A 19,025-nucleotide genomic window follows, 5' to 3' on the forward strand; every position below is an offset into this window, starting at 1 on the left:
GCGAGGCATGGAATGGACAGGAGGGCTAAGAAGGAAGGACGGACGCAATGAGCTTCCTTCTCAGCCACTTCCGGGGAATGTACTCGGGAGCTATCCGTACCTCTACCTGTAACTCCTTTAGCTGCACGTAGGTATGTATCTAAAAAAGGAGCTTAAAGGCCCCGAGGTTCAAACCAAATGCAGAACAGACAACAAACGGCGTCTACGTCAACATCGAATCACTTGGTCGGAAGCAGTGCTGCACCAAATGCTCCGGGCATGGTTTAGCACAACATTCAAGTAAGAACGCCATCCAGGCAAAGCAACCTTTTACCAGTGTGCAAGCAAGCAAGCAAGCAAGCAATTCAATCCCTCCAGTCATCAGCGGAACCTACAAAGTGTCTGCAGAGCTTTCGCATCAGGACAATGACGAGAAAGACAACAGTCGAGACTCCGACCCTTACTATTGGTATACCCCTACTGCGGTAGGTGCACCGCAGATACAGGGTCTACGACAGGGATCTGTGGATGGAGGTGCCTGCCACCGTGCTCGCTAAACGGTAATGGGGGGAGACTCGAGAGGGTGCATAGTACAGGTACATTGCTACCATGTACCTACCCGCCTAATCTCGGTACATGTGTACATCTCTCCATCAGGTGGGTGCTCGGGGAGAAAGAGAAGCCGTGGCATCCAGGGATCACCCACGTTTGCCGACTCTTCAACCTGGGACGGTCGTCAGATCAGACCAGTGGCGGCAGCAGAGGTCTGCAAGCCAAAAAAAAAAAAAAAAAAAAAAAAACCCGATGACAGTCCGCTCGAGTTCTAGACGAAGGATCCCAAGTGCCTGCCTGCCTTCCGCATCATTAGCCTACCTCAAACTCAAACACCCTTCAAAAGTCATCTCCACTCGCCAAGAAACGGAAGAGAGGAAAAGGAAAAGTCCCAACAGAGGAAAAAGCAGATTCTCGCACAAGGAAAGAAAATAAAAAAGGTGGGGGGTCCGGCGACGACTGGCCGCGAAACCAACTTATTGGCCCCTAACACCCCGGTCCCACATCAGAATACGCTAGTCCATCTTGAGCTTCACAGACATCCCATCCATGTCGCGCTGGTCGAGGCCACGCTAGGTAGGTAGACCGTAGGTACCACGCGCGGCACGCCACAAACCTCCCGTCACCAACGAGGAAGGTCCGGGGGAGAGAGCGGCACACCACCAAAACGACGCGGGACCGGGCCGGACGAGACGAGTGCCAGTGCCAGGCACTCTGGAGGCAGAAACCCCCTCCCCCATTACCCACCTACCTGCCTGCATTTGCAATGCAAGGTACCAGCGACAGATGCAGAGCACGTGCATCTGTCACGTGCCGTGCTGTGAGGGATCCATACATACATTGTACACGCATGCATACATGCATACATACACACAATGTACATAGGTAATCGTACATACAGTGCCTTCTTTCTATAGGTGTGTCGATACGTAGTGTTGGAAACCCTACACCGAGGCTTGGGAGCACGAGGCAAAATACCTCGTCGGATACGTGCCCGCTTATGCCTCTATGTAGTGGCATACAGAGGCACTTACTTACTCTATTCGTACCTGCAGCACTTAGGTAGGTACGAATCAGGTACTCCTCCGTAGGGCAATCAGTACTTACCTACCTAGGTAGGTGACCCCAGTCATACAGGTACGTACCCTAGCAGTCGGACGGACGCAGGGACCAGCCACTGGTCCAAATGCCCCTTCCCACTTTTAGGAATGCAATGCTCCTGCTGTGTCGCCTGTTGTGTTCTCCCGGCCTTTTGACCAGAAGCGTTACAGGAACAACTGACACGCAGGAAAATTAAGCACCAGCGGTTTGCGTGAAACAACAAAACAACTCCTCATCCCTGCTCCGGCACTTCTTCTGGCCGCCTTATCGCCTTTTTTTTTTTTTTCCACCTCTTGCCCCCTTGTTTTCTTCAAGGAGAAAGGGAGGGGCGGCGAAGTTCCCCAGCGGAGTAGGACCTCCTCCTGTTCAGTTGGTTCATCTGCCGAACGAGGACGACGGCGACAAGAATCGAGGGACTTCAGTCGAGGTCGACTGTCATAAGACCAAAAGGCATGAACAGAGGCATGTGCTTGTCGACGTGACAAATGATCATCACCTGTCGGAGACAACGAGGGCTTGAAACCACAAACCACCCGCCCTCTCATCCCATCTAAACGCTCTCCAATTGATTACGCAAGCTCGATCCACCCATCTCAGCATCGACAACATCCATCCTCGCTTCTACACGCCTCTCGCCCGCATCCAAGGGTCTTGCGGAGGCGCAGACGCAGATAGAGACACAGACACCGACGCGGAAGCCAGTGCGCTTGCCACCGCATCTGAGAGAGCATTGGACGATTCCAGAAAGATGTATGTCTTAGCGGTCCATCTGTGTCCGTGTCGACGCTGCCGTCCCAAAGAAGAGAAGCAGAAAGGGGGGGGAGGGGGAAAGGAAGAAAGAAAAAAAAGGGACATCACCGCCGTCAACCGGGGAATGTCTTCATATACTGCACGGTCAACCAGGAGGCCTGTCTACAGACCAATCTCATTCCTTGCCGAGCCCTTGCACTCAGAACGGTGCCGATAGAGACGGCCCGGCCAGCTTGCCGACCAGCTTGCCGACCAGCTTACCGACCAGGTTTACGACATTGTCTATGTCTGTCTCGCCGACGGCATGGCTGATTGGGTTCGGGCATCTCAATCCACAACGCTCATGAATCACCGCTCCCTAACAAGCCTCGGCTCCATGATTTGTCTTACCTATTCTACTTAGGCATACTTATATCGGTACCGTGTATGGGTGTCGTGTGGGACAGACAAGGCCGAACAGGTCGGATCCGGCCAGCTCAATTCCCGCCTCGAGGCATTGATCGACGCTCCCGCCAATCCCACTCCAAACCTTGTGCGTTGTATTCTGTATCAGCATGCTACCGGTATCTCGACCCGTTGGCTCCCCTCGTCGTGCCGTCGGGTGACGCGGTATGTGTCTGGGACTCTACCTAGTCTACTTCAGATCCCAAGACCTGACAAACCCGCATTCAAGCCAATGGAAAAACTTACCGGCCCTGTGCGGTCACCGGTGCGAGTCGGATCAGTCGCAAAGTCTATTTGCCCGCCACCCACCGTGCGTGCGTGCGTGCGTGCGTGCGTGCGAGCGCACGCTCTTTTTAGAATCCTTCCTAGGCGCCAGGGTGATACGCAAGGAATAGGGGTTCGCTCTCTCCTTTTGCCAGTTCCAACATTACACTACTATCGCATCATCCACCTGTTCTCATGGTTCGCAGAGGTCTGAGAGCCGGCCACGTCGATTTTGCAAACCGAACAACTGTCCATGAACGCTTTTGCGACTGGATTTCCATGGATTGTTACTTCTTTCCAATTTCCGGCACCCAAGATTTTACTGCCCGGACGACTATCTCATTCTAGACCTCTTCAGACTCGGCAAAACGCCGACATGGTGACTGGGGCGCCGGATCGGGGTGCAACGCGTCCGTGGTGCGAAATGGGTTTGAATGAGCAATATCTGGCTGGATATGCACTATATCCCCCACGGTAGGGGGTTAACACAGGCATGATGTACATGCCTGTGTTCATCAAGATCACCACAAAGAGTCAGAGATGAAGCTTGCTCTCTTGTCGAGGATCACACGGAGATCCCACGATCCGACGGCCAAAACAACAGGGAAGTACGCGGTGCGTGATGTGCGCACGCGCTCATCTCCCCCATCCATAAGCTGCTTTGCAACGCGGGGCTAAGACTCGCATTTTGGGAGAGAAGGGCGATCTGAAGAAGATCCGATCCTCTAGCACGCACATTGCATTCACTCTCATTTCCTCCCCGGCGAAACTCGAACCAGCCGGTCTCCCATAAGGTCAAGCCAACCGCCGATGCAACTCAGATCCAAGCTAATTGATAAATACTGGTTGTTTCCAAGGAACTGGCGCAGCCTTTTCTTAAATACACGTTCGTGCTGCCCGACATGCAGGGTCATGGTGGCTTGCCGCCATTGTCTCGTCACCGCCCCCCTCCCCCCCACTCTCTTCCCTTTCCCTGCCAGCATTCATTTTTTTTTTTTTCTCAACGCACTTTTCCATACCTCCAATACCGATACCTGTTTCACAATGCACCGATCGATCTGGTCCTCCTCCATCTATTTAATGTAATGTGGGATGTGGAGCGGCCCTTGGGATTCAGAAGCTACCGCCACTGTGTGGCAGCCTCTCAGAAAAGGATCGCTGCCGGACACCGTTCCCTCCCTCCGTCTTATCCGTAGCGGGGCCGCTCTCGCCGGAAGGGCCCAGGGGTATGTGGTAGACAACATCGCTTACATGAAATCGCGAGGCTGTCTTTCCGCTTTCTCGACGTTGCCACTACCAACAAGTCAATACACCGAGCTGTTACGAAAGAAGGCCAGGGGGAAGGCACCTTTCCGGCGGCGCTTTTACTTGACACCTCCCCTCCGTTAGAGGAGGCCTTTTCTTGACAAATCTACGTTGGAAGCTGCTGAACAAAACACGGGCATGCCAAGGACGGCAAAAAGCCGCTCAGAGGCGGCCGTGGAATGGTAGCAGTCGGTCCTGGAAGACAGCCGAGTCACGCATCCAAGACGACCCCTCGTAGGGTTCGCACAGGTGTACGCAATAACACAATGACACAGCAGGAAACGGAAACCACGAACGCAGACATCGGGCTATTGTTCACTCGCACCGACAAGGCTCTTTCTCGCCCGATATAGACGCCGTTCCCCCGGTTAACGGGAGCAAAGGGACACACGTGTTGCACAGTGGCATTTGCCCTAGCTATTTTGCATCGTTACGATACGATCAGCAACCTACCTGGCCTCCTGGCGCCACTTTCCGATATGGCCTTCTTCGAGCAGGATTTTACATTGGGAGGCACTAAGTAGTTGCACCAGTTACGGCCAGGATAGGTTAGGTCAGAAATGGCAGGTATGGGTTTAGACGTCGCAAGGAAAGGGAATTGAGTATCGTCTCGGCTCCCCTTCCCCTTTCTAGCTTTTTCTGGACCTTTTGACCGGTTTCCTTCCATCAAAATAGTTCACGTAACTCAGTATTGGTCCATGTTCTTGATTGTGGGCTACTCGCACAAGTGAGCGCCTTGAAGAGAGCTTGGGAGGATACTCGTACGAGGCGAAGCGGGGACTCAATGAATCAACCGGAAACCCCCCGGCCCATTGATATGTACTGAATATGAATCTCTTTTATGGATATTCTGCTACCGAACAAAGCCATCTTGGTCAGCGCATTGTAAAATACCCTTACCTCATGAGTGTTTCCAGGGGACCTCCGGACGATAAAAAAAAAGATAAAAAATTAATAAAAAAACCCCCCCCCCACCGTCCGGCATGCTTCTTGACAGGCCGCCTCCGCATGTAAGCATATTGTAATCAGGCCTCGGTAACCCTAATCGGCCTCCATGTTCTCGTTGCGCCACAAACGCGCGGGTAGCAATGACGTCGGGAAGCTTGGTCAGCATGTATCGACGCCTACGGCCAAATTGTGAGGTGGTCCAGCAGCAACAGCCATCTTCCAAGCAACCGCCTCCGCAGGGTTCTCTCGACACCCTCAGTATTATGCGTTTTCGGAAAAACCGGCCAGCGTGCGGCTTCGGTGGTGACTCTTGGAACTGCTGACGCTAGGTGATGCCGCTGAGAAGTTATCCAAAGTGCTATTGAACAAGATGGTTTCTGGATTGAGCGGTTTGCGTTTGCAGTTACGACTGGCCTGGATAAAGTTTTCATGAGTTGGGGTCTCTGTTGAATGGAAACATTGGATCATTTCCCGAGCCTCCCCCTACTTGGTGGTCCTCGTGCCAAGGAAGACCAGTTGATGGCCACCGTCCGAGTCAATTTGCACCCACACCAACGAACGAGGCAAAGGCAAATCCATCAGCACAATGCTCAGGAAAGGGCCCGGGCTCCTAGCGCACGCTCCCGAACCGGTCGGGTGCGATTCACAAACTGGGAACAGAGAGTTGAACCATGTCCGCGGAACTGCATAGTAAGCATGCGAGAAGCAGTCCTGGACCATGGCACATCCTGCAGACATCTTGGATGTGACTGGGACGGGAGTTGCCCGTTAGGCGATGGGGGATTACCAATGACGCGCCTCTCAACTCTAAAAAAAAACGAGTCGTCAGCTTCGAGTCAGAAAGATGTACGGGAGGGCCTGTCCTTTCTCAACAACCGCTCGGGGCGCACGATGTCTCGAAATGAGCAATGCAGAATTCCGAGGCATCACGCTGGCAAGTTTGTGAACAACTGAAAGGGCAATAATGATATTGAACAATTGCATTCATTTTGCTGTTGATCTCTTGGAAGACGGGGAAAGGGGGGCCTATTTAAGAGGGTATCAAATTTGTTATCGCTCACTACTTGAATGCAATACTTAGTTTCATGAATCGGGATTTTGCCTCCCTCTCTCAAGTACTGGCGATCCGTCAAAGATGTGATCCGGGCGCTCCACGTCTGGCACCTCCTCTAACACGCTGTTGCCGGGGCCCTCTCTCTGGCCCTTGGCCAACCCTTTGGCCGTGGTCATCGTATCGTTCGTCATGGCGCCCTTGGAGTAGCCGCGCGACGTGTCGTCGAGGTGGTGACAGTCGCACGAGTTCATCTTGGTGAATGCGAGCAGTTTGTTGAGGACGATGAACTCGACCTTCAGCTTGATGCTGTAGATGAACGGCTTGCTGGTGGTCTGGAAGATGGCGTGGTTCGTGTGCTCGAGGAGGATGAGCCCGACGTCTAGTAGGAAGACGACGAAGAAGAGACTCAGGAGGTAGATGCATATCAGCCGCGCCGTCCGCGTCTTGAAGGCGAACAGCGGCCTCAGGTTGAGGAAGCCCTGCCACGCAAAGACGCCTGTGATGAGCGTCTCCTGCAGCGAGAAGACGACGATGGAAACCTTTTCGTACACGACGTACCGACGGAGCCACGCGGCCTGCTCCGTCGGCGGCGCGGTCAAGGCCAGCGCCCAGAGCACGGCCATCGGGAAGTGCAGCACGAACGCGTCGGCGATGATGAGGCCGAGCACGGAGCGGACCCAGCGGCGGCTGTAGACGACGAGGTGCAGGCGCGACCACAGCACGACGGACTGGCCGGTGACCATGGCGACCCAGGCGATCACCGCGAGGGCGCCGGGGATGACGGCGGTGTGGGAGAGGTAGTGTACCAGCGAGGAGACGGCGTGGACGAGGATGCCGCTGTCGGCGACGATCATGCTCCAGAAGTAGCGACCTTGGCGTCGGCGAAAGGTGGCGAAGATGAAGATGTATATCTCGGCCGCGTTGTAGATGCCCGCCGTCGTCAGGGCTGCGACCGCCATCAGCTCGTTCTGCGTAAGTACGACGGCGCCATTGACGTATTCCGTCATGACTGTTCCCACTATCACCGGCTTGGGTCTCCCTTTTCCCTTCCTGTCCTTCTCTTCTTCTCCTTCACCAGGAGCGAGGCTGGCGTGATAGTGTCTCCAGAGCAAGGGGGGGTGCGGGGGGTGCAAGGCATGCGAATCCCCCGCGGGTCGTGTCGTTCGGCAAGCCTGGGGTCAATTGCTCCTCCTGCTACTTTGTCTGTTCACGCCAAGACCGTTCTATTCCTTTTCTTTTTCTTTTCGTACCACTCCCTTTCCTGGGATCCGCCACATAAGGGGGGGAGGGGTGTTCGGATAAGGCGTCTGCTCTTGGCTCCCTCAGCAGCCCGAACAAGTCGAACTAGACGGGCGGCGGTTTATGAGGATTTGAACGCCTCTAGAAAGTGCGTGTTGGGCTGCCAAGAGTCTCTGGCCCGGTTGAGTTTGGAGCCATCGGATGTGGGACGTGAGGCCGGGAGAACATTGGAAGATCCAAGCGGACAGACCGAAAAGGCTGTGCGCTGGCCGCATGGCGCCTGCCGTCTTATAAAGCATACAACGCTTCGTCTCTTGGTCGACAGCCTGACATAAGGTTCCAGGACTTGACTTGAAACATCGTACGGCTTGGATATCGGAAGTCTCGCAGTAGTATGGTCGGCACTGTCTAGCTCCTTCAAGCCCGGCTCTCTGCCCTTCATGACTCGTTCTATAGCGAAACCAATCAGCAGCAATTGGTTTGTGGGATGTAGGTCACGCATTCTGTATGAAATGGCCTATTGGTTCCTCCCGCGTCTGGTCTGCATCCAGACGTGCCGCGATGGCTAGTCGGGGCAGAACCTAAACTTATCGAGTGGGGGTTGTCAACGTTCATCGCGCCAAGTTTCTCTCGGCCCCTGGTGCGGAAGACCAGTATGCCCTAAAGTTCACGTCAAGATGGACTCAGGTGGTGGCTGGGTAGCCGATAATGTTGAGAGTGAACCGCAGCAGAGTGCGTCGGTTCACATCTGAACTTATTCGTCGTTCTGGGACAGTGATGAGAGACTGGAACATCCTACGAGCGAGTTGTGATCGAACCAGCTCTGTTCTCGTGCGAACCTAACTCCACCTCAATGCCTCGGCATACGGCATGTGTGCGGACCCCTGACATATCGGATAGCGTCGAACTATGCTGCGCATCTCCACAAGCGGCCTTTGTGTCCGTTTGTGGTTGTCATGTTACAGCATGTCAGTTCAACTTGAGAAGGACTGGGGGATCGTTGCATTCGTACCTCAGTTCAACTTAGGGACGGAATACAACTTTGTCCGGCCAACCCGAGTCTGCGGAATTCCCCAGACCCGGACTATTCCAGATATAATCCGTGTAAGCCCTCCGTGATAAGGCGCACTTTGTCCGGCCAACCCGAGTCTGCGGAATTCCCCAGACCCGGACTATTCCAGATATAATCCGTGTAAGCCCTCCGTGATAAGGCGCACTTTGTCCGGCCAACCCGAGTCTGCGGAATTCCCCAGACCCGGACTATTCCAGATATAATCCGTGTAAGCCCTCCGTGATAGGGCGCAGAGATTTCTTTCGCACCCAGCCCGATGTCCTTATCCAATGTGCGGTGGCTCGAGTTGTTGCCAATAACTCCTAGCCAAAATTGACAATCAACGGCCTAATTTAGCATGAGTTGAAGATGCTGTGTCCGACGCAGGGAATAGTTGTCAAGTGGGCGGGCGTGGGAAATATGGGAATCTACATCATGAAGTTTCCTGCGGGTTGTCGTTTCGGTGACCCTCTGACCGGTGTGTCTGCATACAAAAGGCCTGCTGCCAAGACTTGTATATACAAACCTCCCGGCATAGGCCCAAAGGGCCTAACGGCTTGGAAATGATTGTCAAGTCATGATAAACCAACCGCTCTGAACGTTTTTGACAAGAGTTGTGCAGGACCTCGGCACAACTTAAAACGCTGCATGCGACCATGCCCGCAAACCACCTTGATCATGATGACATATGATACTATTCTCGAAAAGAGGAAACGTAACATGAGCTCATCCGGCAATTTACGTCTATGCGCCATGAGGTTGACCTGTCTGTGCGCGGCAGTGGCCGGCTGACTCTTTGCGACGACTTCGATCTACTTTCCAGACGTGTCTATTGCCGAATAAGCAAGGGACCCGCTGAGCTCTGAGGCTCCTGACGAGAATGTGGAGGGAGCATACAGGATTCCCCAGTTGATTATCAACCAGCCAGTACGATACGCCTTCATAAAACACCTTGTCCTGCGGCATTCTTGGCATACGACCTTGCTTTGACCAGCTTAGGAGGCTCTGGCTAGCTAGCAAGAAGTTGGCTAAAAGCTTCAGGTCTGGAGAACTGAGGGTCATTCGTTGGTGGTTGATACCATCGAGACAACATATGAACTCCTGCATCACGTGTTTTTACCTCCGGTGCGTTGACAGCTTGCAGCTTGATGCATCTTGCTTGTCGATTCCTCGACTCATTGTTATTAACTGCCGATGAACTGCCTCAGTGAAGCTGCCCCGAACTACGAGTAACGTTGAGCTGTCATCACCCGCGGGACGTGTTGTAAGGTTTCAGCAAGCATCTAAACGCTTTCAGTGAATTGGCTGCATCGGTCTCTTTCACAGCTCCAGATCGATGTCGACGCAGCCGGCTCCGGCCCAATCAGTCGTCGGCCCATGGCAAGCACAACAACCGGCGGTCAGACCTCTTGGCAGGAATGGCAATTCCGGTCCCATGTTCTGTGCAGGCAGGCTGTGGCGTGATTTTCACATGAGCCTCGTCGTAGGTTGATTCATATGATCCGCAGCGCGCTGGCCCCTTTGTGTGCCGACAAAGATCTGGACCTGAACCGTCCTCAGTCAAAAAACGTTGGGGATGATGAAACATTTATTTTTAAAAAAAGAAGAAGAAGAAGAAGAAAAAAAAAAAAAAAAAAAAAGCGCTCCGCCGCAAGTAGCTTGTGAGGGCTTGGAGACATAAGTTTGACTTCTGAAAGCTCAACAAAACAGCCCCTGCCCACTATGCACGATCGATGCCACGTCGCTTGAAGAATTGGCGCGGAGGTAAGAGTCCTCATTGTCCATTGTCTATCCGGTTAGTACGGGGAGGGCGTGATCTGGCTTGCCTTTGCTTCAGCCGGAGCACAGGTAAGAATCATCAAGCATAAAACAAGACAAGAGCGAATCGGGATTTGAGTGATGGTTCGTGAAATGCAGTAACAAGTTCCTGGGAGTTTGAGGGGAGTGTTCTTTGCTGACTCATCGAGTACCGTCATTAGACACGTGACTGACGTGAGGGTTTCGCGCTAGCCCTGCGCCGCTGACCCCACTTGCGCCATTGCGAGACGCGACTCTTGGAAAAGGAATGCAATTCGCCCGGCTGCATCGTACCGTATGGTTGCATGTCCATGCTTTTCGCTGCCCCAGCTCAATCGATTTGAAGCTGGGGAAAGAAGATATGCCTGCCGATATCATCAGTTTGCTTTCGAGCCCGTCCTTTGGACCTTCTCTCGACCGAGTGGAATCCTCACCATCCCATCCTCCAATACCAGCAGCAATCAATGTTGACACGAGGGTGTCGGTCTTTGACGATGAGGATGTCTTCGACTTGACAGCTGATACGCCCGAGGCAGCTTCGCGACCGCCATCCCTATTCGAGACAGCCAATACTATATGCTCCCCTGGTACAGGATCCGGAGCGAAACGACCACGAGAAGAACAAGCCCCCATAGACACGCCCGTCTACTTCAATTCGGACGACTTTGATACAACTATCGACCTCGAAAGCAGCCTACCGATAGCTAATAGCACATTTGATGAACCCCGGGATTCAAAGAGACCAAGATTGTCGCCCCCACGGCGGAGCGGAAGCAGCAGTCCTTCCGCTCGTTCACTTTCTGTCGCGGAGCAGCTGGGGCGTCCGCCAGTTAAGCCACCAGGGGGACCACGGCGGATTCGTGCCATCGTTGACCCAGTCGAATTTTCTAGCTCACCGGTAATTGCCTTCGGGCCGGTGCTGGCTGCCACAACGGCCAACGAAAGACTAGAATCCGACGAACCATCCACTGCGCTGCCACCCTCCGCCCAACCTGTAGTCAACAGGCAAAGTCCTGAAAGGCCTACAGTCGCCTCTGGCACCCGTGTGCAATATGAATTGACCTCCGACCCCTTTGCAAGCTCGCCTTGCCCCCCATTGAAACCAGCGGTGGAACCATGTACAATAATTTTGGACGATGACGATGATGACCCGTTCGCCAGTTCACCACAACAAGCACCAGTGCAGACCACGAAGCCTCCAGAATGCAACAAAACCGGCGTGATGCTGGAGAAGGGAAAACAAAAAGTCGCTTCGCCAAGACGGAAGGCCAATTGGGACCCGATCTCCAGCTCCGCGCCCGAACCCAGAACGAGGGCTGACCCGTTCGACAGCCCTTCGCCGCCGCCGCCACGAAAGACTCTCGCGAAGGCTGTCAGTGCAATCATCGACCTCAGCGACACTGAGAATGTACCTACTACTCTCGATATCGATTCCGATGAGGAGTTCCCGGACCTTGAAAACTTCGACCTTATGAAACTCAAAGCCCGATTAGACACCAAGACTACAGCCCCCCGAACCGCCTCCAAGGCATCGTCGAAAACCACTACCAAGTCGACATCTGCCAGGATCGCAACCAAGACATCGACCGAAGACAAGGCGAGGCAGAGAGAGGCCAAAGCAGCGGAGCGCGAACGGGAGAAGGAACGGAAGAAACAAGAGAAGGAGGTGGCCAAGGAGCAGAAGGCCAAAGAGAAGGAGCGTGCTGCTGCTTTGGCAGAGGTTAACAAAATCAGGACCGACAAGAAAGTATCGACGCCGGAGATGATTGCGGATCTCCCAGTGAGCTTACCTGCCGCCGTTACGCTGCAGATACAAACATTGCTGAAAGACCTCGATGTGCAACACACCACATGGGACAGTCCGGTGGACAATGTTGTGAAGTGGAGAAGAAAGGTCGCCAGTAAATTCAACGATGAGCTGGGCCACTGGGAACCGATTCCCATGCGCGTTGAGCCCGAAAAGTTCGCTCTCGTCATTGTTACCGCAACCGATTTCGTGACATGTGCTCTTGGCCCCGAAGGAAACGATCTAGAGGCCCACGCTCTGAAGATGAAGCGGCACTTCCCGCAGGAGCAGCTCATCTACGTCATCGAAGGTCTCAACCCGTGGATGAGGAAGAATCGCAACGTCCGCAACCGCCAGTTCGTCTCTGCAGTACGGAGTCATGGGGACGATGCCGCTGATGATGCCTCCACGAGTGGTCAGCCGCGGCGGCGTAAGAATCAACAGCCGCAAGAGTATGTCGACGAGGACTCGATCGAGGACGCTCTGCTCCAATTACAGGTGATGCATGGCGTTCTGATCCACCATACGAATGCCGCCGTCGAGACAGCGCAGTGGGTCGCCATCTTCACCCAACACATCTCGACGGTGCCGTACCGCAAACAGCGCGAGGCGACCAACGCGGCCGGCGCTGGCTTCTGCATGGAGACGGGCCAGGTCCGCACTGGCGAAGACGTCAAGGACACCTACGTCCGGATGTTGCAGGAGATTGTACGCGTCACGCAGCCCGTCGCCTACGGCATCGTGTCCGAGTTTGGGACTGTGCCAGAGTTGGTGAAGGCGTTGGAGGAGCGAGGGCCGTTGTGTCTGGAGAACTGCAGGAAGAGCACAAACAAGGACGGCGGGTTCTCGGATCGGGCGGTCGGCAAGGCCATTAGCAAGAGGGTTTACAAGGTATTTACTGGACGTGATGAATGGAGTACAGACGTGTAGTATTTCAACGGTTAGGCACATGAATTATGGCATATCATGAGATGGAAGGCATGTTTGTAGGATGGGTAAAAACCGTTGTCGACCCATAGCATTCGGGACACTCGGACATGTGGACGATGAGGGCTATACACCATAGGAGAGAACAAGAAGAAAAGATGATTATGATCCAAGAGTTATATTCAGATACTACCTGACCGATCAGACCAGGCCAACTTGCCTGTGGCAGTGCAGCAGGAAAACCTAAGCCCCCTAGATAACCCTCAATATAGTCCCGCGGAGTAGAGTTTTTATTTTACACCACAGCCACGCCCTCATATAAAGGGCCGCCGAGGTGACTGCTGAGTACTGTCCCCAGCTGGACGCAGGATAGAGGGGTTCGAACCCTCCAGCACTCATCAGGATGCATGTTTCGTGCGACGACGCATCACATCTTGGTTCAAGATCTGCAAGCACGCTCCTAGACAGGTTAGCTTAGGCTCAAACGACCATAGCCAAGAGAAATATCAAAAAGTTGGGAGCTTTTGTCAGACAGCGGTTGGACGAAGTTGTTTCCACATGTATCGTTTCGGTACAGGTCTGTGAATATTCTTGCCTCATCATGAAAAGCAGGTGGGTGTGAAGAGAATAGGAAAGCAGACAGAACATACCTTTGGTCATGACGGAGAATGTACCGAACCTGGATGAAGAGATGTGCGACGCACAAGTCCCCCATATACAAATCCCAAAGCCCTCACGTGTTATCGGCACATCGACACAATGCTGAAACATCAACACTGTTAAGAGTTCGAAAACCAATACATGGCTGAGCCGAGGAACAGCATCCGTCAGGCCTCGTCGTGCTTGCGCTTCTTTGACGTGGGTGCAAAAAACGAACTGAGCGTCTTTTGCTTCTCGTCGAATTCCGCGCTGCCAATACCGCCGCCGGTCTTTTTGAGCCCCCGAAGGTGGTCAGTGCAATTGACTGCGACGGTCTTGAGCGCCAGACCGGGCCAGTTGACAGTGGGCACCGTTTGCTTTGACGCGCTCAGTACCGACGTTGTCGTGATGTGCATCTCGACGTAACCGGTATTGCTCCACGAGAAATGCATGCGATCCTCTGCGACAGGCTCTAGAGCAGCAAAATTCCCAACGGTGCAGAGAACTCTCGCCAACACGCCCAGGATGATGCCATGAGCAACGATGACAATGCTTTCCGCGCCGTCCCCGGACTCCGCTTCCATACAAGCGAATATAGGAGCAAGGTAGTCCTCAACGAACCGCTCAGCGCGCACACGCATAGCACCTTGGTCCTCTGCACCCTCGTGCCTGGGTCTGTCAGAGCCAGAGCCAGAGCCCATGCGGGCGCCAAACTTCTGCCCCTCACCTGTGCCAAAATGCTTTTCCCGGAGCTCAGGAAGCTGCACAACCTCAATCGCGCCGGCTGTCGACAACGAGGCGGAGGGGTGGGAGGCGGCAACGGCATCGCGGACCGCCGCGGCAGTGCGGTGGGCACGTTGAAGGTTCGAAGTGAAGATGTGCGTGATGCCAGCCGAGGCCGAAGCGGTTCGCGTGGCGAGGTGGGCCCCTAGACGTCTAGCTTGGAGGACGCCATGGGACGTAAGAGGCGCGTCGCGAGAACCTGCACTGCAAGAACACAAGCAAAATCCAGTTAGATGAGGGATCTTCGTGAGGCAGAGGAAGCCCTCGACCAGAGCTGGTGCGAGGTGGAATGCGCGTACAAGAGGTTCGCGACGTTGTCCACTGATTCGCCGTGGCGGACGAGGTAGAGATGAATTGCGCCCATGGTGCACACGAGAGCAGCTACATGGTCTTGCAAGCAAAGCCCGTCGACCGTCGACCCGCCCGCCTTGTGCTGTCGGCTTCTTTTCCGAGAAGTGAAGCGAGCAACGTAGAAAATGATCGGTGATGGTGGGAGGAAAGGAAGTGGTAAAAATTCAACGCCCCATCAGAGTTTTGTAGGTGCGTAAAGTGGAGAGCTACCTGCTTTATTGCATTGTAGGGCATACATTCCCCAATCCAGTATTTATCTGCTTCGTCATCGCCGATAACCCCGATATAGAAATGATTCCCCCACCGTCGCGTTGTTCCAACCCGGCTTCAGACATCGCGCATCCACTTTTGCTACCTAGCCTCCTCGGGCTTAAATTCTTTCCTGATCCTCATCATTTCTGCCTCCTTGCACTCTATTTCGAAACCGACAAACCCTTGACAATAAAGTCGGCCGCCTCTGTTGTCGATGTATTCGCCTGCCGTGTACCCATTAGCCGAGGAGTCTGTATTGGCATATGCGTATTGTCTTACCAAGGTAGATCGTGGACTCGACCCAGTCTTTAACCTCAGGTTTATAGCAACAGCACTTCATCCCTGTGGTCATGGCGTCATATTCGCATGTTTTGCAAGTCCGATCGAACGCGCCGCTAAAGGCACGGGCTGTCAGCAAACATCAACGCAGAAACAATCATGTTACAACAGCTCCGTTTTGGCATCTAGACATACTTACTATTTCGCATACGTGATCTCGCCGTTGGTGTTTGCAAAGCAGGCTTGCAAAGGTATCCAACTGCATTTTTCGTTGCCAAATCCTTGGCACCTGGCCACCAGATATGGCGTGGCATCCTTCGTTTCGGATAAAAGAGGCCTGGGATCGATCATGCGAACATCGGGGCAGCTTGTCTTGTATGGGTTTGTGACCAGTCGAGCATGTGGCAGGACGAGATCGGTTGACAGGCCTGCCATGATCTCGCATGCTGCCAACAGCGAGAAAAGAATACCCAACTCCAGCCTCATAAAGATTGTTGATGAATGTAGCAGAAAGATAGGATGGTGGTAGCGAAATGGCGGTTGCTTACGGAGAGCACCAACTTGACTAGTAAAGTAGATGCGTTTGCTGGTAGGACTAACATGTTTAGTGGATGGTTCAAGGGTAGCGAGCATGAGGTTTATCTATGCCATAGGAGGGTACTGAAACTGCAAGGGAATACCGAGATTAATACATGCGGCCTTGAATATCTGATTCTGTGATACACTGGCAAGCACTGCGTTACAAGACATTCCCAAACGCTAACGACGGCATCCCTCCATTTCCCCAGCCAAGATACAACCGGACAACCCAGACGATTCGGAGACTTTTAGAGACGGAACTAAGTTTGGGAGCTTTCACTAAGTCCTGTGACTTCGCGAATGGACAAAAAAGGACGATAAAAGAGTTGTACTACACAAAGCACGGACGAAGCGAGAAATACTTATCCCTGTGAGACACCTTCTATGTGGACAAAGGGCAAACCAATCCATGTAGAGCCATGTCCTACGGAGTCAGATGAATCCCTTGCTTGTCTTCCGTAGAAATCTCTGGCCGTCATGCAGTTGTGGATTCTTTTCAAACTGATCCTTCCATATTGACATCAACAAGATCTCGTACTTATTATCGCGAGTGCGACAATGGATGATTTTATACTCCCAAAGTGTGTCACCAAGGCCTGTTGTTCGCGCTCAAAGAAAACTGCGGAGATAGAATGCCCAGACTCGATACTTTGTCCTTGGCTAGTTGGATGTGTACTACAGCACACATTGGTCCATGCCCTTGGATAATATGCTCTTCTTTACCCTCGTATGGAATGCATTTTGAAGTCAATTTTCATTAATACATCAAGGAATCCAGTGTCCACAAACCATCGCCTTGTAGTCATCCTGGGGGCATGTCACGTTCTCTATCAAACTGGAAAGCAGGATAATTTTGTCGTTTCAGTACACCTATTCGACGGCGGCCTCAGAATAGTGAATACAGGCGCATACCAAACTCTTGAATTTTAGGGCTCCGTTAGCGGCAGAATCCAAGCCATCAAGACGGAATAAGAGCTTCCTCCAACCCCGCTATGAGTCATAATGGCTCAGCATGAGCGTCGATGTCCGGGCGTCCGTGCATTCTTCGGGTTTCATTCATCGAGGAGCTGCGTGGAGAATTTCAGGCTTTTATATAAATCGTACAACTATGTCAAGGCTGGAATTACTTGTTTATATTGACACTATCAATCCGCCAAGTCTCGAGTAAAAATGGCTGCACGCAGACACGCCATCGTCTTTGGAGCCGCAGGTTTGCTTGGTTGGGCGACTGTCGAACAGCTGCTCTCCAATTACCCTACTGAAGGTTCCTTCGATCAGGTCACCGCTGTCATCAACCGCCCTCTGCCCGAGTCCGAGTTCTTCTGGCCCCGAGACGCACCAAACCGACCTTCTTTGCAGATCGTGTCAGCGGTGAACCTGAATGGCACAACCGAAGACCTTAGGAGACAGCTGGAAGGCAACGTCAAGGGAATCGAACATGTCAGCCATGTTTTCTATTTTGGTGCGAAACTTTGCCTCTACTTTATCTCTTGCGACTGACGAAGGGTTATGTGTAGTTTTTCACCAGGTGGGAGAGGACCACATTCATGAGCGCGAGACCAACTGCGGCATAATGCAGAGGGTTGTGGATGCACTTAGTTTGTTGTCACCAAAACTCGAATCATTTGTCTATCCCGGAGGCACGAGGGTAAGCTTTTTATTTGATAAGCTACCTCACAGCACTTGGCTCATAGGCATAGGGATACGGAATTTATGTGCCAGGAGGGACATTTGAAGCACCGCTCAAGGAGTCGATGGCAGACAACCTCCCCGAAGAGTATGCTAAGACAGTCGCATATCCGTGGTTCAGGAGAATTCTTGCCAAGGCGAGCGAAGGCAAGCCATGGACATGGTCAGAAGTGTGCCCTGATGCCGTCATTGGTTTCACGCCAAACGGGTCCGGATTCTCTCTCGCCCTTCACTGGGCACAGTATCTCTCCCTATACGCTTACAATCACGGACGTGACGGGAACTCTGATCTCCCCGTTGAAATTCCGTTTCCAGGGAGCGAGAGTGGCTACAATAGTCTATTCACTCCCGTATCTTCTCGCAGTTTTGGCCGCACCGCTGTTTACGCCTCGTTAAACGGTGAAAAATGTCATGGAAAAGTCATCAACGTAGCGGATAGCACAAGGCCTACCACGTTTAGCGAAATCTGGCCGTCGCTTGCCAACTGGTTCGGACTAAAAGGCGTAGGACCTACGGAAGACAACCAGCCATCGAAGCCTGGTGAGTATGTCAAAGAGAACAAGCAGCATTTTGTGGAAAAGGGGCTCCACAAGGCTTTGGTTGCTGGCGTCGGTGGTGGGAGCTCCCAGCTTGATAGCGTAGGATATTGGCTCTCATTTGATCGACAGTTAAGCCTGGATAGACTTCGGTCATTGGGGTTCATGGAAGAAAGAGATCCAATTGAAGGATGGCTCGAGGCATTCAGAAAGTTTAGGGAAGCTGGCATTGTTATCTGAATACATACATATAGCAGGAAACAGCGGCAACTAATATTGAATAAACTGTTTCTGATGTTAACAGTGGTGACGGTAATTCGGATAGCCCAACAACGATTTGAACCTGTTGATGCGTTCACCTTGGTCTTCCAGAGAAGTCATATTTCTTCATTCCATAACGAATGTTGTGTTGTCGTACTGAGAGATTGGGTAAGGGAACAACAATATCTTTGATCTTTCAAGTCCCCTCTTACTACACCTGGATGATGCGGGGAAGTGGGGAAGCGGGGGGTTGGCGCCCAATATCCGTTGACAATGCTCCGCGCGGAACTTGTCACCCCTTCTCCGCACCCACGGCCAACCACGGGATTGACTGATAGCACGCAGGTCATCTTTTGTTGACAGCCGAACTTCTCCTCTTTCGACCCCTTCCTTGCGCTTGACTTAAATCAAGGTGTTCAGTGAGTAAAAAAGTCACAAGGTACAACTGAAGCAAGACCA

General features: G+C 52.9%; 5 protein-coding genes across 5 annotated transcripts; 3 read left to right on the plus strand and 2 right to left on the minus strand.

The window, feature by feature from the left end:
- The first annotated feature begins 5,415 nt into the window (after positions 1 to 5,415).
- Positions 5,416 to 6,451, plus strand: LY79DRAFT_571585 (uncharacterized protein). Its single transcript, XM_060559263.1, has one exon. It carries the CDS (start codon positions 5,794 to 5,796, stop codon positions 6,295 to 6,297), a length of 504 nt encoding a protein of 167 aa, XP_060407833.1. The 5' UTR covers positions 5,416 to 5,793; the 3' UTR covers positions 6,298 to 6,451.
- Positions 6,427 to 7,404, minus strand: LY79DRAFT_528354 (uncharacterized protein; the record flags this gene model as incomplete). Its single annotated transcript, XM_060556016.1, has 1 exon — positions 6,427 to 7,404. One exon carries the CDS (start codon positions 7,402 to 7,404, stop codon positions 6,427 to 6,429), a length of 978 nt encoding a protein of 325 aa, XP_060407834.1.
- Positions 7,405 to 10,703: 3,299 nt separating this feature from the next.
- On the plus strand, positions 10,704 to 13,361 carry LY79DRAFT_571589 (ERCC4 domain-containing protein). Its single transcript, XM_060559264.1, has one exon. It carries the CDS (start codon positions 10,753 to 10,755, stop codon positions 13,198 to 13,200), a length of 2,448 nt encoding a protein of 815 aa, XP_060407835.1. The 5' UTR covers positions 10,704 to 10,752; the 3' UTR covers positions 13,201 to 13,361.
- Positions 13,362 to 14,024: 663 nt separating this feature from the next.
- On the minus strand, positions 14,025 to 16,134 carry LY79DRAFT_584616 (histidine phosphatase superfamily; the record flags this gene model as incomplete). Its single annotated transcript, XM_060560416.1, has 2 exons — positions 14,025 to 14,823; positions 15,701 to 16,134. The coding sequence occupies 2 exons, from the start codon at positions 16,132 to 16,134 to the stop codon at positions 14,025 to 14,027; spliced, it is 1,233 nt and encodes a 410-aa protein (XP_060407836.1).
- Positions 16,135 to 17,134: 1,000 nt separating this feature from the next.
- Positions 17,135 to 18,725, plus strand: LY79DRAFT_571597 (uncharacterized protein). Its single transcript, XM_060559265.1, has 3 exons — positions 17,135 to 17,542; positions 17,598 to 17,728; positions 17,781 to 18,725. Exons 1-3 carry the CDS (start codon positions 17,251 to 17,253, stop codon positions 18,543 to 18,545), a joined length of 1,188 nt encoding a protein of 395 aa, XP_060407837.1. The 5' UTR covers positions 17,135 to 17,250; the 3' UTR covers positions 18,546 to 18,725.
- Positions 18,726 to 19,025: the final 300 nt, after the last annotated feature.

The sequence above is a fragment of the Colletotrichum navitas genome (genome assembly GCF_030913465.1).
Source record: "Colletotrichum navitas strain CBS 125086 chromosome Unknown LY79scaffold_128, whole genome shotgun sequence".
Classification (NCBI taxonomy): domain Eukaryota; kingdom Fungi; phylum Ascomycota; class Sordariomycetes; order Glomerellales; family Glomerellaceae; genus Colletotrichum; species Colletotrichum navitas.